Consider the following 26,393-nt stretch of genomic DNA (forward strand, 5'->3'; position numbering starts at 1 on the left):
ACTCCACTCCAACACCAGCTACCTCTCCCATTTCTACCCTTATATACTGAATTCCAACTGTCCACCAACCATAATCCCTTGTTGACTGTCGAAGTCAATATATCCCTGACATTTCGTCTCATCCGTCACCAGGATTTATTTCAAGTCGTACAATTCGTCAGCGGCCGTATCCCTAAAGTTACAATATTGATGGTACAAATATCGATGGACTTTTGAAATCTAATTGTGAAATTCCTTAGTAGTCCTCCCCCACCCCTCCAGTTCCTCCAGTAGTTGTCCCTGTCCATAGGAGGACAGTTAATCCCTCCTGAACAAAGACGGGGGCGTGACGTCTCGTCTGCTATGGACAGTGTCAGTATCGGTGGCGACAGCACGAGGATTATGGTCACCAATGAATTAGTCGACCCAGCTTTCGTCCCCGGCGAGGACGAACCAACCTATTTACATGATGGCTCAGCCGCTGTTCAGGTGAGAAAGGTTGAATTTTTGCATAATTTTAGCTGATTGATCGATAATTTAATGCTGTGACGACCAGGTTGTTAGCGCAGGTTGGCAGAGTCGGTATTCAATAAAAAAATACAGAAGATGATCAGGCAAAAAAAATTAGTCGGTAGCCTTTTGAGGTAAGAAAAAAATCAAACAAGACACTATTGAGATGAATAAAGTTGCCCAGGTAAGTAGACCCAGCACAAGTTGACGATCAAACGAGCTGAACTGGTATTTAGGCAATCACCACCGTTGTTCAAGTGGCCATTGGTATTAGTCGGTAGTTTCGGCACTTCAAGTTGATTAAATACGGCAAGGCCATTATCAAGGTTGCCGGGACCCAAGCACTGATATACCAGCCCTTGAGAATGGTAATACATGCACGAAAGCTTTCAAAATTAACATGTGTTTTTCTTTTCCGTGTAGCTGAAACAAGCATTACGTTTTATATAAAATACACTGCAAATCTGACAAACGAGGTGAACATCTGAGCCAGAATTCATAAAGCATTTGTGCTTCAACTCAGAAAACCTGTACATCTTTCAAGTCCTGGGGGCTTTGTTTGCATTTATACAACAGTCTACGAGCTTCGGCCTCTCACGCGTGGGGTCGCCAGCGGTTCGAGTCTCCTAGAGCTCGGGTGAATGTAATGAGTCCTATACTATTGTGGTAAACAATTGATATGACTGGGTGTGAATCACCTAATTCTCCTGTGCTCGAGTGGCAGCCCGGGGGAAGGCAAGTTGCATTGGGTAGCGGTTAGCTGCCTGGGAATAGTTCCCTTTTAAGGCAACCCCAGTAGTGCAGTTGATAGAGCGACTGTCTCCCGTGCTGGAGGTCGGGTGTTCGAGGCTCCTATTACCCAGGTGAATGAAATGAAAGGCTCCTATTCACCCAGGTGAATATATGGATAAGGTAGTATCGATATATTTTTTTAAATGTACTCATATAAGGACAAGTCGGCAATTGCAGATTACTAAAGTAACAATTTTGTTCAGAAATAGTAAAGTAATTAACAAAAAATTTAGATTAGGAATTTTTTTAAATTGCTTAATGTTGTATGAAAGAGTTACTGTAGGAGGAGGGCTCGGCGAAGCTGACCGAGGGAGAACGATATTTGAATATTACGGTATTTCCTCGTATATTGTGAGATAAACTGAAACAGGAAAATCTCCCCTGATGGAACAATATTTAGTAAAATAGCATTATTAAAGCACATTGGGGTTTTATGTTACTATTATTTTAAAACATATCTGCATTTTATACAGACGCGTTGTGTTAGGATATGTGAACACCCGCTAGGCTTTATGAAAACTGTGACGATTTGAATCTTTGTTAATTACGTCGCTGTATATTATTGACAATTCAAATGGGACAAATCGTAATAATTACAACACTCGTTTTCTGATAGAGAGAAATTACTGACTCTCAACGACCTGAAAGCACCTGTATAAAAAGCCATGATTTGTTCAGATCTGAAACTTATGTTTATGGACAGCACAAAACGTCGACCAGACTGCGACACAGTGGTTGCCAGGATCAGGTTGGGTTACCGTTACCTGTGGCAGGTGGCTACAGGTGACGAATCTGCCAATCCTGAGTACTCCAGGTGCAAACTCTGTGAGCAGGAACTGTGGCATGATCTCCAACACTACATCCGTTGTGGTATTCAGACCCGTTGGTATAAGGTACCTGAAGCTTTGCAATTACTTCATTCACTCTCGTGTTCTTGAGGATATCCTCATATTGCATCCAAAATTTACCAGTGCAGACAACTTATCACATGCCTCTGTATGACTAACCATCCAGTGTGATGGGGATTTTTAGCATCACGTAGCTAGTTTTTTTTTTTTTTTTAACACTGTACTCCCCTTCATAGTCTAGGGTAGCTGCACAAATGCAGATGTACCTAAATGCGTTAATAAAAAAAAATGACAATTCGGCCATGGGTTACTAACCATAACTTTTGTAATGCAATCAATTTGAAGACTGTATTTTATAGTAATTTGAACAAACTCTTTTTTTTTCTTTATTAAATAATATACAATATAAAAATCACATATGTCAAACTGAACGCAATTTTCTTGATTAGCTCGCACCAATATAGTGAGGATGACTGCTTCGGGATATAATGATCTGGGAATGAGGCCTTAAATTCGATTAGCCTCTTGATATTTGCCATTGTTATTCACAGCTCTTACTAGCCACCGTAACTCACTCGGGTTATTATTATAAGCACCATAAATCTCGTGTCTATTTCATAGCACACAGAGATCACACTAACGTGATGCATCAAATGAACAAAACCCTGTCGTTGCTCAGTCGATTAAAGCAGTGTCTGGGATGCTCCCGGACGCAGGTTCGAATCCTCGTCACGGCCCTTGTGGATTCGTTCTATTTCATAGTTCATTTTCCTTGATAATGACACTTCCTGTAATTAGTTTGTTGGCAATAGACAGTAAGTACACTGCTTGTCTGACGTCAAAGTATTGACCACTATTACGATACCCATAAAACTGATAAGAGAAGAGAGATGTCTTCCGTTATGATAGCGACTTGTAGTTTGAGATACCACACCAGCTCACTAGAGCGCTAGGAGACTTTATCTCCATAGTTTACCCAGAGTTCATACAGGCCAGACGCCGCTAGGCTGCGTACAGCACATTTATAAATGACTCGCAATAGCTCTCACATGGCGTTTGTGATCATGAAACATCATCAGTTAAATGATGAATAGCATGTATAACGTACATGTATGTTAAGCAGTCCCCGTGGCGAAGTGGTACACACACACTTTCGTGTTTGGCCTGGGTTCGATATTTAACACTATGGGTCTTATAACAACGCTGCTAAACACTTGGCCAATGAGACTACTAAGTAGAAATAAGTACAACACCCCCTCCCCCTCTCCTCTCCTTTATATTCATGCGATATTGTTATTTTCTTTAATTAAATAAAATTAAAAATTCTTCATGTTTTAAGAATAAATTTCAGCTGATAACACGTTATTAAAATTCAGTGTGGGCGACGAAGCACCCGACCCAGGGTGGTGAAAGTGGTTTGGCATGGCAATGGTGATAATGGTAGTCGTGGTGGTAGTGGTAGCGATGGTAAAAGGTGGTAGTGGAGATGATCACGTGCTGCAAAGTAGTAATACAAAACAATAAAAGATATTGCTCCACAGATTTTTCTTTTGCAGGTCGGGGTTCAATCCCAGACTATCCAAGTGGATGAGCACCATTCCTTTCCCCCCGTCCAATCCCAAATCCTGCTCTTGACCCCCTTCCAAGTGCTATACAGTCGTAATGGCTTGGCGCTTTCTCCTGATATATTCCTCCCTCCCCAGCTGCTTCACCTCTGAGCTCTGTTTGCATGTCTTACCCCCCCCCCCCACACACAAGATGTAAGAAGAATAGAGGCTGGGGGGGGGGGTTATCTTGAGATGATTTCGGGGCTTAGTGTCCCCGCGGCCCGGTCCTCGATCAGGCTTCCACCCCCAGGAAGCAGCCCGTAACAGCTGTCTAACTCCCAGGTATCTATTTACTGCCAAGTAACAGGGGTACTTGGACCTCCCCGGTGGAGGTCTCCGCCTCCACCGGGGATCGAACCCGGAACCTCAGGACTAAGAATCCGAAACGCTGTCCACCCAGCTGTCAGGCGCCATTAACTGCTCCCCTTGTTGGAAGCAAAAGCAGTAAGGTGCAGCATGGGATATGGGGAAAACGGACCTTACTCTTACATTTGTCACTCCGTAAAAAATCCAACTTCCAAACTTAACCAGAAACTGTGTGTGTGTGTGTGTGTGTGTGTGTGTGTGTGTGTGTGTGTGTGTGTGTGTGGTGTGTGTGTTGTGTGTGTGTGTGTGTGTGTGAGAGAGAAATATATATAGTAGCAGACATGAGAAAATTAGGTTGGGAGTCGGTATACAAGAGTATAATTAGACAATCGACGGTTAGAAAGGCGGGTTCCAAGAGCTAACAGCTCGATCCTGCAGCCATAAATAGTAAATACACACACACACACACACACGGGAAGCAGCCCGTTGCAGCTTGTCTAATTCCCTGGTACCTATTTACTGCTAGATGAACAGAGGCATCAGGTGAAAGAAACCCGTCCCATTTGCTTTTGCCTTGGCTGGGAATCGAACCCGGGGCCCTTTGGACAACTACCCCCCGAGCAAGCGTGCGTGTCAGTGTACATATCTAAATATTCATACACCGCCTAAGTAAAACGAGAAATAAGCAACACTTAGTGGGCCAGCCAGTCTTAGAACCCTGCACAAAAAAGTGTACATATGTCGTTGGTCATGTAATATATACATATGTACTGCATATACCCATATATAACATAATCTACATCAAAAAACTTAATTTCCTTTCATAGCATTTTTAAAATAACTTTTAATTAAAAATTTTGCCCGAAACGCTATGCGTGCTAGTGGCTTTACAAGGCTGTAAAATCAACATAACCCCCAATGTACCTTCTTGTATATAAATAAATAAAAATACAATAATTTCTTTGCGTTATTTATGCGGCTTAAATGTATACATACACACACACACACACACACACACACACACACACACACACACACACACACACACACACACACACACACACACACATCAACAATCATTTAATTTCTCTCTCGTGGCAGGAACCGAGGGAGTATGACGAGGTGGTGCCTTCCTGCAATGGTCATTACGATGGGGAGCCTGTGAGTATCAATTCCTGTTCGTTTCTCTATGGGAGCTACCCAAGATACATAGCTTTATATTTTCTTAAGACGTAATGGCATTAAGGACGTGTACCCTTTACCCCCCTATTAGTTGTGTAAACTAACCTCTGTTGATCCGAGAATGATGTACTTATCTAGTTATACTCACCTAGTTGTGCTTGCGGGGGTTGAGCTTTGACTCTCTGGTCTCGCCTTTCAGCCGTCAATCTACTGGTGTACGGATTCCTAAGGCTACTGGGCTCTTATCATATCTACATTTGAAACTGTGTATGGAGTCAGCCTCCACCACATCACTTCCTAGTGCATTTCATTTACTAACCACTCTGACACTGAAAAAGTTCTTTCTAATGTCCCTGTGGCTCATTTGGGTACTCAGTTTCCACCTGTGTCCCCTTGTGCGTGTACCACCGGTGTTAAATAATCCATCCCTGTCTACCCTGTCAATTCCCCTGAGGATTTTGTATGTGGTGATAATGTCTCCCCGATCTCTTGTGTCTTCCAGCGACGTGAAGTGCAGTTCCCTCAGTTTTTCCTCGTAACTCATGCCTCTTAGTTCTGGGACTAGCCTAGTGGCATACCTCTGAACTTTTTCCAGCTTCGTCTTGTGCTTGACAAGGTACGGGCTCCATGCTGCGGTCGCATACTCCAGAACTGGCCTTACATACGTATACGAATATATGGCAACCTATCTTATTACTAAGGATAAAATACCTGAAATCCTTGCACTGTATCCATATTTCGCTCCCAGTAGATAAACGACATATGAGATTAAGAAACAAGTAGTGTATTGTGAAGACTAATAATAAACAGCAGCTCCCCTATGACTCTGTAATATCTCCATTGCTCAAACAATTATGTATTAGCGATAAGACCTACCATTAATGTATAATGACGTACTGTAAATATATAGCTCTTGAAATAGAACATTCTCTGTAACTAGCTGACATTGTAATTATAACGTGCGAAGGATAGATGAAAGTGTTTATGTAATAATCTCCGTTGAGGTCTGATAAAGACCTTGTGTGCCCCTCTGTAATGCTTTTTGCGCTACCGCTCACAGGATGAGTATGGGGTGCAAAATAAACTAGCTGCCTCCGGTGGCAACAAAATCAATACGTGGTATTAAGGCTCTGAAAGATTCCTTATACAGGTTTCCAAAGGCAGTTCTGATGTGTAAACTAACCTCTGTTGACCAGGGAATGATGTGTAAACTAACCTCTGTTGACTAGTGATGTGTAAACGTGTCTCTGATGATTTGCTGTGGTGTTAAATGCTGATGCAGTGGCATTCCTTCTGCTGCCCTCGTATGAGCACCTCTTGCTGATCTCAGCTTGATGCTGAGGATATCTTGGACTCTATCTATATAGATAACGTAGTAGTGACACGTATAAAAGTGTATGTAAGCTTACCTTGGCTGGTTTCTGTAGCGTTGCTTGTGATATGATGGTAGAGGTGGGTAGGCCCGGCGCGGCGTTTCTGCTGACTTCAGTGGTATCTGCGGTATACCAGGATACAAACTGCTTTAAAACCCTTCTCTCGCCTCATTATCGCTACCAAACAACGAGGGAGGGGGGAAATAACACTAACTGCACAATATCATTCTAATCAAAGCTCACTCGAGAGAGAATTGAAGCCTCATAATATGAACATCGTAACACAAGGACCAGGATGTAGAGCAGGTCTTAACGAAAAACATAAAAATATTTGTATTAAATGATGAACGATTATTTAAAAAAAATTGTGGCAGGGAATAAGGTGGTAAAAGCGATAATTTAGCAGTGAATAATTAATAGGTGTGGGGGACCGAGGAGCCTATGCTGGGGACTTACTGGGTTTATGCGCAGTGTGTTCTTGATCACCTTCGCCGCCCCTTATCAACTCGTCCTCGTGGTGGTCGTGGGTGTCGTGGAGATGGGCACCACCGTGAAGCGGAGGACTGAGCGTGGTGAGGAGTGCATCTCTCCTCTGGCGGTCGTTTCGGCGGTTGCTGTTGATTGGGTAAGGCCTTTCGTTGTGATGGGCGTGGTGATTGCCGTCGTCGTGTTCAGCGTGATCCTTAGAGTTGCTGTGGTCGTCCCCGAGGTGGTTGCTCCGTCCGTGGTCGTTCCACGCGTCCTTGTTATCCACAGCAGCGTGTTTGGGGTCGTCGCCGGAGTGAGCGTGGTCGTCACCAAGGTGGGTACCGCACTTGTGGTCCTGCGGGTGGTGATCATGAGTAACGTGGTCGTCGCCTGCGTGGTGTTCGTGGGGGTGCGGGTCCACATCAACGCCCAAACTTTTTAAGAGCTTCTGCAGCCCCTCTGGCGTGATGACGCCCGCACCCTCAGAGTAACGCGCGAACAGCTCGCGGAGATGGGGATTGTCCTTAAGAATCTCCTGGTCACTGACGCCCGGGGCAGGGCAGGTTAACACCGTCGGGACGAAAATCAGTAGCCCCAGCAGCATGGCTACGAACGCCATCGGACGACGGAGGACCAAATGCGAACACCGCACTTGCTTGAGATGCGCCGTGAAGGTGTGGAAGGCAGGTGTGGCGGCGAAGGCGGTTGTGGCAATGAGGGCAGGACGCGGTGGGGCCGGCGACGTGACGTGCGATGCGGGTGCTGAAACAGAGCTGTGGGTGGCGCTCACCTTCTCGACTCCTCTCCTCTCCCCCGACTGTCGCCCATACCACACCAAACATTCACCTGAGACAAGAAGACACAGACCCGCTCACTTAAGTCAGATGGTCAATAAGAGGAAAAGGCTTGCGGGAGAAACCTAACAGGTCAAGAGGGTCATAAGTATGCGAAAGGGCACACTACCAGGTAGAGTGGACTGACAGGTGAGGTAGATGGCTGATATGTAGTTAGAAGGTTCCTTATTTATTAAAGACGTGAGGAAGGGCTAACTCATAAATGTGAAAGGAATAGTGGGTAGAGGTCCCTGATCCACAGGGCGCACTCATGCGTGTATAGGTGAGCTGACAAGTATTCACGGGTATGAGAAAGATACTCGTGTGAGAGGGCTCAGGAGGGCTCTCATTCCCAGCCATGAGGGAGGGCTTACTTACAGGTGTGATGTGGAGCAAATTTACAGACATGGAGGGTGTCCGCTCACACACATGGACGAAGGTCACCCACAGTCATGGGTGGTGGTCTAAAATATAGAGACAGTTATGATGAGGGGAAGGAGACAGAACAGAAGAAAAATGGACAATGAGTTGAGGAGGAAACAGAAGAAATTATACAAATGGAAGGAGGGAAGTGAGCAGAGAAACTTGCAGAGAGCCAGCAAAAATACACAAAGGAATCGGAGGAAGAGGAAATGAAGTAATACAGAGAAGCTAACCCGTTTACTGCTGGAGTACATGAAGGGAGAAAGGATGGGGGGGGGGGGGATTTCCTGGTGGGGATGGGGAAGCGGGAAGATGAATGGCGGAAAGGGTACGAGAAAGAGAGGGGAAGGAAAAATAAAGATGAGGGTGGGCGCGGAAAAAGGGGATGGATACGAGAGGAAGGGTAGGAATGTTATTTCCCCGTGTATATGTAGGGTAGGAATGAACGAGGGAGGGGAGGGCACCCAAATTGCCCTTATTAGTCTAAAGTAGTGAGGTTAAAAAAGACAGGGATGGGTACAGGGAAAGGGGGGAATACAGGATAAGGTAAGAATTGAGGAAGAAACATAGGAACAGTGGGATGTTGAGGGGGAAGAACGAGTCAAGGGGTGTGGGAATGGAAGGAAGGGGGCGAGAAACAAAGAGGGCTTAGAGTGAATGACGTATTAACCTTAATGTAACACTATATTGCATAAAATAAAAACACATTAAAAAACTAAATGAATAATGTCGGATTCAGAGACGTGTGTGAATCACGTTCACTGTAACGTAACATGTACGGCACTGCAGTACATAAATTGGATTTTACATCGAAATCTACAATCAATATAACAATTTAACATTTCTCACATCTTACTACTTTATACTAATAAGAAAAAAATTGCCCCCCCCCCCTCTCGGTACATTCGCAAAATTTTTCCAAGAGGCTACAAATTAATGTTTACAAAATAACAGGAAACCCTTTCACTATTTCAACCGTAAGTAAATACTAATATATTAACTTATAGTACGATTAGATACGATCCTATGTGATCAAAGGGCTTATATATAAGCATTTTGAAAATGTGTATGAATTAACACAGGTTAAAGATAAAAGTCTATAGCCTAGGCGATGCGAGCACAGCTTAAATTTGTTTGACGGTGTAAATACACTCGCTTAGTCGCAGCGTTTGTCAACAAAGCCCATAGAGGCCAGCATATACGAAACGGGCTTCCTCTCAAGCCAACTTGTTGACTGTTTTAAGATTCCAACAAGGAAATGCTTGTGTGGCGTATGTCGTGTGACGTCCAGTTATCACTTCCTGCGTATTGGAGCTTGTGGAGCTAGGCTGTACTGTAATCTGAAGTATTATTAAATTTGATAAGTACATCACAGATTTGTTGAATAACTATACATTTAATAGTTACAATGTAAAAGATAGAAATGTAACATTTATTTCTGTGTCATGACCATTATAAAAATATAAAGTGGAAACAAAAGTTGTGATTTTAGGAGAATTAAGGTGGAGATTGTTAATTGTTGACAGCAAAGTTGATTGTGGCTGTTGCTCAGCGACGTATTTTGTAAGAGGACGGGTTATTGTACATCGACGTCTTCAACAGTCTGATGCAGTCAAGTGGTAAAGGATGATCAAGGGTTCTTAAGCCCTTACCCTAAGGGGTACCTGCAGGTACCCCTTAGGTACTGCTTATAGGAAATATCCCCGCTGTGGTGAGGTATAGTCTGTGTTGCGACGAGGTACTGTTTTTCCAACAAGGTCTTCTTTTCAGTCAGAAGCGGCCCCATTGTTAAGTTTTGTTGGCAAGGGATAGCGAGAGCAAGAAGCCATGGAGGGGACGCAAGCGACGTGACTTAGGACGCATGAGAGACCTTGTTCGTATTGACCCAACCAAACTCACGGGAGAGAATCTGGTCATCCACCGCCTTACCTGTTTCTACATCTCTGTAGTGATCCTCAGTCTAAATCCCTTTTCGTGAGTCTCGTAAACACACATCGTCATTCCGGTAGACACGCAGTTTGACTCCTTGATACACGCTGTGAGCTGTATAGACATACATGTCATTGCGTCAGACGCAAGTCGTCAGCCCGGCGGCTGCACGCCATCAGTCTAGTAGATTAGCGTCGTCAGCGCAGTTGACATGTTGTCAGCCCCATGAACGCAAGTCGGCCTGCAAGACGCATGCCATCAGCTGGCAGATACCTGTCGTCGTTGTTGTTGTTTTTAGATTCAGCTACTCAGAACAAAAAGTTCAAAGTACGGCCTATAGTGAACTCGTAAAAAGATGCCTGTCGTTATCGTTGGCTTATAAGGAAAAAGATGAGCTTTTAGGTGAGAGGTAAAAAATTCACGATAAAGTTACTAGACTTTCACACGAGAAAGGATCGGTTTCTGGGTGGTGTAGGAGCTGCAAACTCCCTCACAGATGTGATATTTTCAATATTTTTTTACCGAGGGTAACCTCACTCGAGCACGACAACAAATTTAAAGTAAAATCCATAACAGCTGAAATGGCATCCGCATTAATAATCAGCCCGCCCTCCTAAGATTTCCCAACATCAAGAAACTATCGGACTAAAGTGCCCTTATCCTAACTTACCAGAGGACCCCAAACCGAAAATGGGACGGTGTCTGCAAGGGACGAAATGTCGTCGTCCCTTCACTTTCTAGTGTGTGGTTCGGTCAACATGGAACGGTATGCAGGCGATGTATCACAATAACGTGGCTAAAATATGTTGACCAGACCACACACTAGAAGGTGAAGGGACGACGACGTTTCGGTCCGTCCTGGACCATTCTCAAGTCGATCCAGAGTATCGACGGTATGTCATGTCGACGGTATGGGACGGTATGTCAATTTTGCGAGACGCTGACATTTTCTAGTACGACAATTTTTGGCCTTATTACCTACATCACAGTTTTGAGTGTGAATGTGCGTGGGAAGCAGGCATCACATTACAAGAACGCAGGTGGAGGGAGGGATTCTCAGGCTAAATTAAATATCAATATTATATTTATTTATCATTCAGCCAGAAGTCTGAAATAAAATCTATAGCAATTTTCAAATGTGGATTCGGAGATACTCACCAAAGACCACAATCAAATTACGGTATTTTAATGATAAATTGACAAATACCATATTTTATTTGTACGTACGTTACAAAGAGTACGTTCCGTAAAATGTACACATTGTATGGCACGGTGCAGACACAGAAACATTCCAAACTTGAATGCAATATCTTTGACCATCTTCCCATTAATTTAGTTGAAAACTGACTTTTGTAAAACTACCTAAGGGGGAAGAAAACTGACTTTTGTAAAACTACCTAAGGGGGAAGCAGGGGCTTCCCGCTGCTTCCATTGTCTCTTACATAAGGAAGACATATTTTTCATTGCATATTCATTGCTAGCCTAGTGGGCTCGCTGAGAACCTCGGCGAGGTGGACATGCTTATCAGTAATGTATTTAGGCTCTTGAGGGAACATGTACAGCCAAGAGAGAACCCCGAGCAGCGGCGACAAAGACGGACACCCAAAAAGTTGCTCGAACACTGCCCCTTTTATAAAGCACAACAATATCATGATGACTGTTAAGACGTCAGACCTCGCATTCTTTCGTGATTTTACGGAATGATGCACTGAGATTGTTGGCCATATACGAAAACACAGACAACCTGGTTGATACCTGGTTGATGGGGTTCTGGGAGTTCTTGTACTCCCCAAGCCCGGCCCGAGGCCAGGCTTGACTTGTGAGAGTTTGGTCAGAACATCATCTTTGTTTTGGTGAGAACATCTTGAGAGTTTGGTGAGGCGAGAACATCTTGACGGGGACTCTCTGGTGAGGTATATGATGTTATAAGCCAAAGAAAAAATATAAAGATGCCGGTGAGCTTTCTGGTAGAAGGTTTTGAGGATATTAGCTGTAATTAGGGATACAATTGTGACAGGAAATAAGAACAAATCCATGTTTTAGTGCTGGATACCTGCTGGATACAGTGACAACCACACAAGACAGTGTAGGGAGCAACACATTGCTAACCAAATTTAAGATAGCAGTTGAGCTAATTGGGACCATGGGAAGGATTCACCAGTGGCACTCTTGCCTTGAATTTCGTTCTTGGCAATGAACCACTTGTCTTGACAGTTGATGCCACTTGTCCAGGGCAAGTGGTATCAATTGCCCGCTGGACAAATATTGCACATAAAATGCAATATAGTTTTTGAATTACTGAGGATTATTGGAGGGGAGGAATGCAATTTTCAATAAATGCCAAAATTTAAAATGCAGTTTTTGAGAATAGTGGTATGGAGGCGTGTGCTGGATGGTCACTATGTAGTCCTGACTATTGCAAGGGTATTTTTTTTTAAATTACAAGGGTGTTGTGGAATAATTGTAGGTGTGTGGTCATACCAGTATTATTCTTCAGTAATACTGGTATGGTAGTATCAGTAGTAATATTGTGTTAGTACGTACTGGTAGTAATATTTTGGCACTGCCCACTGGGTACACCTAGGACAAAATAAAATAATATCCAAAAGGTGTATTCCACAAACAGCAGAAATATTAACAATAAAATCAACGAATTAAGAGGACTTGTGTGGCCAGAACTAATAGAAGCCATCATACTAACAAATAAAATGGGCTCTTTTTTTATCTTTTCTCAAAACTGAAGATTCAGTTTTAATGGGGTTTTGTAGGAGTTAATTGTAAATGTTGGCATCCCCTTGTGTCGCCAAGCAGTCAGCCCTGGCCAGAGGTTATCAGCGAGGTCCTTGTGGCACCTTGACACGTCCCCATACTGTCACCACTATGGGGGTAGAGGTTCGTATCTGACAAGTGGAAAGGCGGGTGGAATGAAAATGGCCACTAAGCAACCTGCCGCCAGACCTTTTAACTTGGCCATTCTTCCATTCACGCATCACTCACCGTCGCTTAACATCTCTTGCCATTACCCTCGCCCCATGCACCCCCCCCCCCACACACACATATACACATACACTCTTGGTATGCCACCAGACTAACACCACAACTAAAAGTAATATTACAACTGATTGATTGATGAAGATTAAGCCACCCAAAAGGTGACAAGGGCATGAATAGCCCGTAAGTGGTGGCCCTTTTGAGCCATTACCAGTATCAAGAGCTGATACTGGAGATCAGTGGAGGTGCGAATGCACCCTGCGTGACGGGAGATGTCTCCCGTGGAATATTACAACGAAAAGTGAAAGGAATTCAACCTCACGTCAATGGAAAAGAAAAAACGGCGAAGATATCACCACCACATACACAATTCCTGGGGGTGAAGACAGAGCTAACAGAGTTACATTATTTAGCCATGATCTACTTTACCCAATAATGTCACGTAACTTTTGACAATATCGGAAGAATCAGGCACAGTAGTATCAGTATTTCCATCTACATATTCATGAGAGGCATTGATTCCAGTAATGAACTTAAAGTTTAATTAAAGGAGGGAACTTAATAGTGAAAGTAGCGTTGCATGCTCAGCTCTTCAAACAATCAAATGCAAGCCTGTTGTATCAAATGTCATTGTTGACACAACAGCTAAAGTCTCACTGGAAAATATGCTTCCTTTCCTTGATTTGTTCATATTTTATAACATAAACCAAAGCTTATCACTTCCTGTTCATATTTGTAACACTGCTTATAAGGTTCAATAATAATACTATTTATATATAATGTAATTTTTTAGTTTAACAAACAAAATTGATATGTTATAGAACAGGCTTTCTATAATATTCACTTTGTGTTATACTATTGTTAATAGTAAAACAATGAATATGCGTAAATAAACGACTAAACTCATTTTTCCTCACAAAAAAAAATGACCATAACTGTTAAGACGTCCAACCCACAAGTCTGAAAAGAACAAAAACAAGACTTTTTGACATTTTGATCCTCCCTGGATCATTATTATCCAGTCGCGTGGCGGCCGCGTCTCTTCCCGCTCCATCACGTCACTTGGTCCACAACGGACCGAAATGTCTTCAATTCTTGTTGACCAGACCACACGCTAGAAAGTGAAGGGACGACGACCTTTCGGTCCGTCCTGGACCATTCTCGAGTCGATTCAATTCTTTTTCTATTATCAGATTTGTGGGTTAGGGTCTAAATTTCAGATACGTTATTGTGTGCCCTTAACCACTGTTGCTAATTCATTAATTTTACTACACTACACACACAAATCACAATAGCGTGATGTATCAAATGAACAAGTCCACAAGGGCCGTGATGAGGGTTCGAACCTACGTTCGAGAGGATCCCAGACGCGCCTTAATCGACTGTGCCGTGACATGGTAAAAGAATTACCTTGTGGATTTGTTCATTTGTTCAATTTTACTACTTGGGAATTACTAGTTATTAATAACAAGTAATTCCTAAAAGTTGTCCCATATAAAACAATTAAGACTTTAGATTTCTTAAGAGAATGCTTCTCGAGTATTTTGTTCTCCATGGGCACGCGATATTATTTTTTTTTTAGATTATCGCCATTTTGGGCTCAGGCGATCAAAAAGGTTCGCCAGCCCAGCGTTCTATAAGATACAAGGCCAACGTCTGACCTTTCCAAAGATGCATCTCACAACAGCTGCCCGATTGATGATTGATAAAGATTAAGCCACCCAAGAGGTGGCACGGGCATGAATAGCCCGTAAGTGGTACAATTTTTTTGTTCAGTAATTCTTTTCAGTGTTCTGAGGTCGCATTTAATCGTCAAGCTGCTATCGCGGGGGAGGATACTGCTTGACAGTCTTTATGAGGGTGTCCAGCTGCAACAGCTGCCGAACTTCACCTATGTACCGTTAGGTGAACTGAGGCATCAGGTGCAAGGAAAAAAAAAGCCTAAACGCCTCCAGCCTTCCCGGGAATCGAACCTGGTACCTTTCGGTTGTGAGCAGTGTTCTGATCGCTGCTCTACAATGTTGGATGCGACCATCTCACAGGTCGTCTCTGTTGACGTGCCGACTCATTAACCTTGATAACTAATATATATAATATACATTATTTCACAGTGCTAGGCTCCTCCGACTGGCGGACCATCCACACACCAATGGTAGAAAATTATATTAATGTTATAAGAGACTAACAGAGATAGTCAGTGAAAAGACAGAGATAGGCTTGTAGAGAAACTAGGTCGACCATGGGAACGAGACAGGAAGACAAACAAAAAAGACAGACAATACACAGAAACAGACATACACAGAAAAATAATGAGAGTGGGAGAGAAGGGGGGAGAGGAATGGATGTTTGAAGAGAGGGAAAGAGAAAGGGGGGATATTTAAACAGAGGAGAGGAGAGGAGAAGAGAGAAGAGGGAGACAGGTGGAGAGAGGGAAGTTGGAGATGGGGACAGTGAGAGGGGAAATAAGGAAAGAGAGATGATCCAGGAGGGAGATTGGGAATGGGGGGGGGGAAGATAGTTGCAATCCTTGTGCAATATTTGTTTTTATTATCGGGTGTAAATATCTGTACAATACTTGTGCAGTATTTTCTATCATCGGGTAAAAAATGTGTCCTTGTTTAACGTGTGTTTATTCTCGGGTGTAAATGTTTACAGTAAAGTTTGTCCCAATGCAAGGTTTTTTTTTTTTTACGAGATCTTGATACACCCCCATTACAATTTTCACACGTTAATTTGTAAGCACTAATTTGTATAACATTCCCCAATATCCTATTGGCAGTGGTATTTAAATCATTTGAGGTATGAGGTTGCTTGAAGTATTTTATTATTATTATTTTTTACCACAGACGTGGCCACACATTTACAATGCTAACCAGCATATATACATTTTCTTCTGTCCTCCATGGACAGGGGTTGCTTGAAGTGTGTGGACATGGGGACACAGGGATTAGGGCTAGGTGGGAAGGGGGGGGGGATGACATTATCTGCGACCAAGTAAACATGGCACCTGATTAGGCCTCGAACCACTCTCCCTGCCAATTCATCATCGTACCTTACAAGCATCGCCAGTCTGCTTCAGGTTGTGCTCGCTAACTGTGATTCACGGACAGTGTCTCATCACCACTTTGTGTGGCATTTTGAAGACTTGGCCCAGGTGGTTTGTGGTGCTTAGTGACTTTATACAAGTGGTTTGTGGTGTTTGCCACACAAGCAGCGAAGGATAAATGTTAGTAAGAAAGCAACAGTTTAAACTAGGATAATTTATCGTGAAACAACAAATGTGTGTGTGTGTTGTGTGTGTATATATGTATATATATATATATATATATATATATATATATATATATATATATATATATATATATATATATATATATATATAATAATTATAAATATAAAATTCTAGTTCCCTCTAGTTTTAAGTAATCACGTTTGCCTGTTTTATGCTTTTCACAGCCCACTGGAGAAACACTTACGAAAACTGGCTCACAGAAGGGCCTTACTACAGACTTATCAGGTGCCAGTAAATAACTTGGGTGTTCTAGGAGAAAAACCAGTGTAGCCTGTAGACAGGCAGTGAAAGTTACAACTACCCTTGAAAACGGCTTCATGTAACTATTACAGTTATGGCTACAGTAATATGGGATTCACACATACGTTTGCAGATGATTTACAATACATTGTACTGAACTTTAAATAACAAAAAATATCCACTAATATTTATGGAGGAAAAAATAGTTTATTAAACAAGTCTCAAGCTTCTACCATCGTGCACCGTAATGTGACAAATACAGGATGCTAGCAACTCAGCTCGAAGTGCTGATAAAAATGTTGGTGGAGAATCCGAATAGCTGGGGTGAAAGCAACGAAGAAATGCAGATGTGGCACTTCTAAAATCATTAAGCCCCTTTACCCTTATAATTAGGTCATAGCAGTGTAACATCTCGCCTAGGGATCTTTGGGGTGTTCTGGGGTTAAAGGGGGAGAGGTTCTGGGGAGGCAGAAGGCCTGGCTCCAATCTGCAGTTATGGAGCCAATACGTTTGACATGTAAATGGCTATGGGAGTGAGTACTACAGGTGGTCTACAGTCCTCTGGGAAACATAGGAGAATAACTCACCACTCCTTCCTCTAAGGGGGGTAGAAATAGCCTAAGCTACTCTATCCCTTTGAGATGTATTTCTTTATCTCAATAAACATACTTGAATTGAACCTTCCTCTAACTAGGCCACAAGGCGGGGGGGATTACTGTTTCTACCTCTCTTTGTGATACAGACAGAGGGTGGAGATTAGTGTGTTTGACCTGTCAAAAAGAGGGAATCTTTCCCTCACTAGTTGAGCCAATAAGGAAGATTAGATCATTCCCATTTCTGAGAAATATCTGGAGCCTTTGTGATTAGTTCGGCTTTAGGCTTAGGGCCTAAAAATCGGACTCTGGAGCCAAAGGGGCATGGCCTTTTGGGCCTGGGTCTTGGGTAATGGGTAGTGAGAAGTTAGTGTGATTCAGGCAGAGGGGAGGGAAGTCAGGGAGCTGGGAATTAGAGGTTAAGAACATATTTCTCGAATGTTGACCTATGGATTACTGCAGTGTCAGTAACTTAAAAGCACTGATCTGTTTAATTACCAATACACATTGTTTAATTTGCCAAAATTAAATTTACATATTTAATTTAATATAAACATTGTAATAATTAGCATATCCCTAAATTTAATTAGGGATATGCTAGGATGTTTGCTTGATTTAATAAACTCATTTTGTTAAACTACAAGGTCCTTGAGAATTAACAGTAAATCTAACTTGCACATTAGTGGGCTGTCAGTTAACATTATCAGAGTATCATTGAGGTGGTAATCATTACACGAGTGGTCAAGAATCAGTTGAAAGCCACTCCCCCGTTCTATTCTCCCTCTCTTCCCTGTCCTGGGAATACTAGGGGAAAAAGAGGGGTCCGGAACTATTCGAGCTTGGATGCCAGCGCACCGCCCTAAATTAACATCTGGCTCCCCAGCTGAATGGAGGTGAGAATTTATTAAGAGCCAATTTCCACAAGTGCCAGAACATTTCTCTAATCCGTGCATTAATTCACGTGTAGGGGCAGCACTGGAGTATAAGCGAGTGTATGAAAAGGTTTAGAGATACCTTATACTAGGAAGTGTACAGAGATACTTGGAAGTGTATGTAAAGGTACAGAGATACTAGGAATGACCAGGTGGAGACACTCGGAGGTCATAAAGATAGGCACCGGTGATTAAAGGGTTATCTTGAGGTTATCTTGAGGTAGGGTAGGGGCAGCACTGGAGTATAAGCGAGTGTATGGTTGCTCTAGCAGAATAGGCTTCCTTTCAATTTTGCCCCAAGGGGACGAGTTTATTGGAAAGCGCCACTCATCCTATGAGTGGACACACCGTCATAGCAGCATGTACAACACCAATTGGAAGAAACCCCGCTGGGTTGTTCATCCTGTCACTTGTACCCAGACATAGTTGGGACTTGCTTAATTAACTGTCTCGAGTGAACAGCTTCTCAAACAAGATTATTAACAAGCTGATGATTAACAATAGACTTCCTGCTCGTAGACTTTGATTACTACAACAAGTTTAAAATTTAGTCTAAATATGTTTTGATTCTGTGTATAATAGAGAAAGATGTTATCCAGGCCAGTAGGCCTGTATCTAAGGTTAACGGGTAGGACTAGGGATAGAGAAATTAGATTACCTTGTTTTAATCACCGTAACAACTAAATGTTAGGTTGCCCCTATATCATTATCCCTAGATCCTAATTGGTGTTTTCTGCGAGATCTGATTGCGTCTTGTATCCCGAGTCTCGTCTATATTCTTTTTTACTTTGTCTATTTAAGTATTTGGAATTGATCACTGTTGATATCCACATGATATTCTGTTGCGCAGTCGAAGACTATTAATAGATCTATCTGTTCGTAGATTTTTCAGTGTCTTCTACCAAGGTAATTTTCATGCTGATTTTGGTATCGTGTCCACAAGATATTCGTCTAGACCATTATAACTACCTAGCGATAAAGGCAAAAAAAAAAGATCCTGGCAAAAAGCTTAATTCGCCAAATAGCATGACCTTCTGTGGCTAGTGAAAACTAGTCAGGTCATGACAAACTAGCCGGGTTTGTACAGGCGGCAGCAGTTCGAAGTTCTCCATAAAAAAAAAAAAGCTTTTCATTGCGTAACCTCTCGAGTGAGTTACTCCCTAAACAGCACAATCATTTAACTACAAAAGGCGGCTGGCTATTGTGGAACTTGCCTCTCTCTTTGTTAGGAAAATGTTTTCTTTTTTTTAGCGTTTATGTTGATTCGCCGAAATGACCATGCTGGGTCGAGTGTCTGCTCTTAAGCCCCGCCTTTCGAACCATTAGCAGCCTTTATTTGTAGCGCGACCCAGGACATAAGCTCCCTTACTGGGTGGTGGTGGTGACCCCCCAAAATGTAATTATCAGGACAATGAGCTAAGCAATTACGACTATATTTAAACCCCGACCACAGATTATCAGCACCGCTCCTGTGCCAGGTAAGTTTCGGGCTCACCATAGCCAGTGCTACTTGGAACTTGTTCAGAGTAGCTGAATTTATAACAACTGCAAGTCTTGGTGTGTCTGTGCTTACCTACAGTAGTGTCTATGAGGAGGAAGAAGGGGTTGAGACATTGCTGTCTAGGCTCAGCCAAGCTACATATTTGTATCAAAGAAGCTCTCATTGTCCAACATGTTTATCTTCCTCAGTATCCTTCAGACCCATTTCTATTCTACAGATGTTCGATTACGTTATCTTAACTTAGTACTCGTAGCAACCAAAAAAAATCATTCGGGAGGCTTAGCTAGTTTTAGTCTTATCGTCGACCTTAATAACTGTTTACTTCTTTTCGTTGTTGTTTTAAGATTTAGCTACTCTGTATGAAATGTCCATGTAGCACGGGCTATAGTGAGCCCGTAATACTGTAATTATTTTCGCTTTATGGGTACTATGTCTATGCTGTGTATTCCACTACTGATCTGGCGTAGCCAGTACGCCAGATAAAATGTTCTTGAAATATTGCTGTGCGTTTAAAAAAAAAAACATTTTTTGTTTTCAAAATTTCCTTCATGTAGTCAATCCTATTTATTTTTTATGTCCTGTCGGTGTTAGTTTTGGAATTCTATCTACTGTAATTCTAAATAATTTTTCACATCCTGACAGGCTACCTTTATCTTATAGTGCACATTTCTTCCAGTTTTCTCTCCCCTTTTTTGCTCTATAATTATTTTACACTTCTGGTGATTAAACTACAACATTCATTTGACTGCCTATATCTGTTTTGACTATTCATGTGTTCCTTCGTACAGTACTAAGCTGATAACCTAAATTTTTACTCTTTATTATCTAGGGGTCATCTGAAAAGTCATTGACTTATGCGCCCACAGCCCCTCGGCTAATCATTCACATAGATTAGGAGCAGGAACGGACCCAGGACCTATAGGCTCCTAGAGGGACCCGCTAGCTACAGCCTGGTATATCTGCTTATCAACGTCTGTTGTTTGTCAGCTTGGTACAGTACTTGCGCATTTCACTTACAACGGTTTCAACACTCTGAGTCCATTTAGAGTTCATGTTTCCTTTAATATAACCATGCCGCCCTTATCCAATTCAATATAGAACCACCAATCCTGCGAGCCTCGATCTTTCTAATCAGTCTTTTTGTGAGGCACAATATCAAACGCTTTGGTAAAGTCAAGATACATAACCTTGCAGTCCTTTCCACTGTCAACTGTCTCAAATATGCTGGAATAAAATGAAAGCAAATTTGTCAAATATGTAGACGAATGGTTTTTGCCAATATCGAAATTTCATTCTGCCAGCTGTTTGTCAAATAGCTTCAAATATGCCAGCTATTTGTCATATCATAAATCATACTTATGATACGAAAAGTCATATCGTAAGTATGTCGTAAGTGCAATAGTCATACTTGCTCATTTTTCTTGGTAATCACCTTACCCGCTCAGTTACTCTCTTCTCTGAGGCTTTGCATTTACCTTCATTTATAGTTAACATTAGTACCGCCTGCACACATTAAAACAGTTAAACTTGTACTTTGGTGGGCATCACGAATCCATTTAGAAAGCAAAAGTTAAAATGCAAAGGGCTTACACGGTCATTGTGCCGCCCGCCTCTTCGTCAGGCGTCTGGCACTCTGTGGAGCCAATTTAGTCAAGGCGATATAATTATCTTCATATTGGGGGCGGTGCATCTCGTCTCGGGGGGAATGTGTGAGTCAGTTTAAGGCAGCGGGGGTATATGCGAGTAAGTGTGGGAGTGAGCGTGCATATCTGCCTATCACATTTACCGATTATTTAAACACGTGGCGATCGAATGTGCCATTTGAAGTGAATCAATCCGGCCAATCCTTGTGGTGCTTACTGGATATATTTAGAAATTGATCATTTGGGAACATTGAATTCTACTTCCTCGTCCTTTCTTCCGTATTTGTTGCCAGATACAACCATATCCGCCGTGACACTAGTAAATGTCACTGCTGTGTGTAGCCAGCCCAGCCGACTTGCTGAATAACAAATACTGCATTTGAAGTAAAACACTGTGATCGATCGTATAATGTCGCATTTCTAAGATATAGCACAGTAGTCAACGCTACTGTGTTGGCTAACAACAGATTGTACCAAAGATCAATTCCCGCGTAGGACGAGACGTTTGGGCCAAGTTTCCTTACCATCATCTATCTCACTTAGCAGTAAAGCATCTACTAAGCATCTACTCACTTAGCAGTAAATAGGTACCCAAGAGTTAGACAACTTGTGATCTGCGTCCTGGGAAGGGGGCAGTCATTGGCTTCAGCCCGTCCACCTAAGGTTTCCCAACGTCAAGAAACTGTCGTACTAAAGTGCCCTCTCCTAACCTACCAGAGCACCCAAAATAGAAAACGAGACAGTATTTCAATTTCGCGAGCAGCTAACGTGTTCTAGTACGATGATTTTTGCCCTTGAGGTAAAGTAAGCGTCCTTGTCCGAAACGCTATGTGTACTAGTGGCTTTAGGTATTGTATGTACTAGCTCGATCTATAAATCCAACATTATGTTGAATTTATAGATAGAGCTATAAATCTATAGATAGAGCTCTTTGTTCGTTAGGCATGAGCTTTGCAAATCCAACTTGCAATCGGATTAATAAGACTCTTAAGAATTTAGAATGTTATATAAATAACATTCTAGAAAGTTCTCAAATTGAGATACGCGTTCCCCGGGGCTCTCTAGTTAGTGCTCAAATGTTGATCTACGGGGTGTTGGTTTCAAGGTTGCTTTGTTGACTAGAGGGAGCCTACCCCTGGAACATATTTATACACCAAAGCAACCTTGGAACATATTTATACACTAAAACAGCCTTGGGACATGTAAACATGAAAAAGAAATGTTTGCTCTCTCTCTCCCTCCCTCTCCCCCCCCCACCCCTCTCTTTTCCCCCTCCCTCCCTCCCACCTCTCTATTCCCCCTACCTCCCCCCCTCTCTCCCCTACCTCCCCCCTCTTCTCTCTCTCTCTCTCTCTCTCTCTCTCTCTCTCTCTCTCTCTCTCTCTCTCTCTCTCTCTCTCTCTCTCTCTCTCTCTCTCTCTCTCTCTCTCTCTGTATCTCGTATTTTAAACATTCTCATTCTATTATACAGTAATGCAGGATGCGCATCACAACAAATTTGACGATCAGATGTAAGTCTAACCCACTTGATTGCAAAGTAAACTATTCTGCACCAGACACTGGGTCTAAACAAGGCTGTAATATCAAGCTTTTTGCTACCTAATGCCCTTTAAATAACAAACAACAATAGCAAGGCATACCTGACATTTATTTTCCTAAGTGAACGCTTTTAGCCATTATTATGTCTGTATCTTACCTTGAGGTTACCTTGAGGTGCTTCCGGGGCTTAGCGTCCCCGCGGCCCGGTCGTCGACCAGGCCTCCTGGTTGCCGGACTGATCAACCAGGCTGTTGGACGCGGCTGCTCGCAGCCTGACGTATGAGTCACAGCCTTGTTGATCAGGTATCCTTTGCATTGTATCTTACAATGTATAAAAACTTCACATTCAAAAGCCACGAATGTTTCTGCCGGAAGCAACACCATTTTCACAAACCATGCACCAGAAAATGACAAAAAAAGAGACGGTTTCGGTCCGTCCTGGACCGAAACGTCCAGGACGTGATATTTAAAGTCACATTAAAATGGCCGAAGGAACGAGGATGTGAGGCCTGAGTAACAACGTACAGTAAACGCAGGCGATGAGTCACAATAACGTGGCTAAAGTGTGTTGACCAGACCACACACTAGATGAAGGGACGACGACGTTTCGGTCCGTCCTGGACCATTCAAATGACGTGAGAATGGTCCAGGTCGGACCGAAACGTCGTCGTCCCTGCACCTTCTAGTGTCTGGTCTGGTCAACATACAGTAAACGCTGTGTGTAGTGCTTGACCTAGCTTTACCCTAGGATCCCATTACTCCCTTTGCTGACTGCACAAAGAAATCGCATTACCGTGATGTATCAATGAGAAAATCGATTAACGTGATACATCACGTTAAATAAATAACGCGATGCATCATGTTAAGGTGATTTCTTTTGTGCGTTTGAAGAGAAGCGTTGGAATAAGAATTCAACCGCAGTGCATGATGAGGCATTGTGTGAAACCCTGATTTCCGGCTTGCGTGGAAGCCTCTGAAACCCCTAGAGGATTCAGTTGAATCTCCAGATTGCAATACCTCTGACCATGTCGTGATCAAAAGCATCGTCGAAGGCGTTTGCTTGGGCGGACCCAGAGCATAGAATCAAATCCTCCTCCACGGCTCCTACTGATATTCCCTTTGATGACTGCCAGGGCATGTTCAGACTCCAGAGAGACTGTTGCATCCCTCATCACGGACCATACGGAAAGGAAGTTCCAGTTTACATGATGGAAGGGGAGGAGAGAGGGGTAAGCGGAAAAGGGGAAAAAGAGGTAAAACTGAGGAGGTTATGGGTAGGAGTGGCGCTCCGGGCAGTGTGTTGATTTTTATGACCAAAGGAAGAGGAGGAAAGCACTGGCCTGGGAAAGAAAGGAAGGAAACGCCTAGACACCACCAGTGTCATTATGTCACACAGATAACAACATCCCATCTGTTGCGAAGAGTACCCCTGTGGGTGGTGCAATAGACGAAGACTCCTATGTGTAGCAGTAATTTGCAAAAAGTTATCGGATCTTCTGGCGGGTAATGGGCAGAGGGAGAACCCGATGGGGCGGGTTTATAGTGGTGCTGGGCGAACCCGAGAGGGTTGGGGGGTATGTATTGGTAGTGGGCAGCGAGAGAGGTCTTGGAGGGACTGAGAATAACGGGTTCTGAGCGAAATAAATGGGAGGATGCAGGGAAGAGGAACACTGGGTATGACACGCACGATAATCACGTGTATACTCACTCACTCACTCACACTCGGCCCGTAACCAAAGCCATATGATACATAACTAAGTATCTTTATGTAACTTACAACGTAATAATTGTTAGGTCAACGCCCAAGGCACGCGAAGAAAAGAACCGTACCATTAAAAAAAAAAAAAACTGGAAAAACGTTCAAATGAAGTTTTAAGTTTATGCTACCGGTCATAAGTATATACCTGGGGAATAGACATCATGATAAACAAAAGACAAACTTACATATCATAAGTGATATACGAACTAGGATAGGTTTGGAATCTATAAATAACCGGGCGAGCAACAAGACACTAGAAATAATTGGTTCAGTAGCTAACACGCTAGGTGAAGTGTTGGAGGCAGACCATCCATTACTTCATATGTAAACATGACTACCACAAAGACAGGGACTTTGTACACCAGTCGATTGGAGAGCTGTGAGGCGGCCCAAGCACCAACTATTGGAATAGTGAGTCCTTCTGCACTCTACCACATACAGCAGAACCAGCGAAGGACAGGCGGACGCTTGGGGCTGATGCCCGGAGGGTGTTACATACTAATCTACTTTAAGTGAATACTTATTATCTATTGATTGAACACGTCCCCCTTACACAATATTTTATATATATATATATATATATATATATATATATATATATATATATATATTATAATGTCCTGGGAATGTGTGTGTGTTAGAAAATGTATGTAGTAGACATGAAACTGCTGGATGCCTACTACTTTACTAGACATGAGAGGAAAATAATTGGTTAGAAAGGCGGGGTCCAAGAGCTAATAGCTCGATTCTGCAGCCACAAATAGTAAACACACACACACACACACACGCATACACATTATATATAGCAACAAATTTGAGCAACGTCAAACTGTTTCTGGTTCTCAAATGAATCACTTTCTAACTACCAACCAAGGTTGTCTTTTGACATGTTTAAGAATACAGCTAACCCTCAGTTTTGTCTTAACCTGCTAACCTCTCCTTCACACGCTTCACCTGACAAGACATCCAATTTCAAAACGACTAATGCCAGCTTTACACGTGTAAGGTAATTCTGAGAGCTAAAGGACAAGAGCAGTATAATAAGACGGTCGCTATTTAGTATGGCTAAATAGCTGGTATAAATACTCGTTCACGCGTGCACTAATGATTTATACTAATGCCTAACACTCGCATCCGTGCATATGATGTCTTCTCATTAGTTTCTAATGCGCGCACGGCAGACTCGTCGAATGTCAGGTCTCTTCACACAACACACGCACGTGCACGATTGACCTCATACCCCTAGCGCGCACGCCTAAGAGTTCCTAACTAGAAAATAATAAAAAAAGTAAAAAATAAATAATAAAAAAAAAGTTCCTAACTCATAAATCTTAACACTTCCGCTCCAAGGGCATGCCATGTAAAAAAAAAGTTCTAAATACAATTAGCTTTATCTATATGCTCTCCTTTCAAATTCCTTTGCATGTTACTTATTACACGTTCATTTTTCTTTGAGTTGTTATGCTTCTTAAGCGTACTTGTACTTTTGTTTTAGCGCATAGAAACACAGTATACTCCACTGACCCATGCGTGGTAGGCCCTATCTCACGTATCACTAAGTTGCTTTGGCTATATACGTCTTCAAAAACGCATGAATCCGTTTCCCGCCTGTATTCAGACAAGCACTGTTGATCAAACACGCCAACAAAAAAA

At 42.6% G+C, this 26,393-nt stretch overlaps 2 protein-coding genes across 4 annotated transcripts in view; one reads left to right on the top strand and one right to left on the bottom strand.

The window, feature by feature from the left end:
- The window catches only part of LOC123774795 (zinc transporter foi), a 54,792-nt gene extending 46,200 nt beyond the window's left edge, over positions 1 to 8,592 (bottom strand). The window contains exons 1-2 of the mRNA XM_045769407.2: positions 7,054 to 8,592; positions 6,634 to 6,719 (exon numbers count right to left, since the gene is read on the bottom strand). Coding sequence (XP_045625363.1) covers positions 6,634 to 6,719; positions 7,054 to 7,684 — 717 coding nt within the window. The 5' untranslated portion in view covers positions 7,685 to 8,592. The remainder of the gene's footprint in view (positions 1 to 6,633; positions 6,720 to 7,053) is intronic.
- The window catches only part of LOC123774796 (proton-coupled zinc antiporter SLC30A2), a 106,091-nt gene that overhangs the window by 17,277 nt on the left and 62,421 nt on the right, over positions 1 to 26,393 (top strand). The gene's annotated exons all lie outside the window — the stretch shown is intronic.

This window comes from Procambarus clarkii, chromosome 68 (genome assembly GCF_040958095.1).
Source record: "Procambarus clarkii isolate CNS0578487 chromosome 68, FALCON_Pclarkii_2.0, whole genome shotgun sequence".
NCBI lineage: Eukaryota > Metazoa > Arthropoda > Malacostraca > Decapoda > Cambaridae > Procambarus > Procambarus clarkii.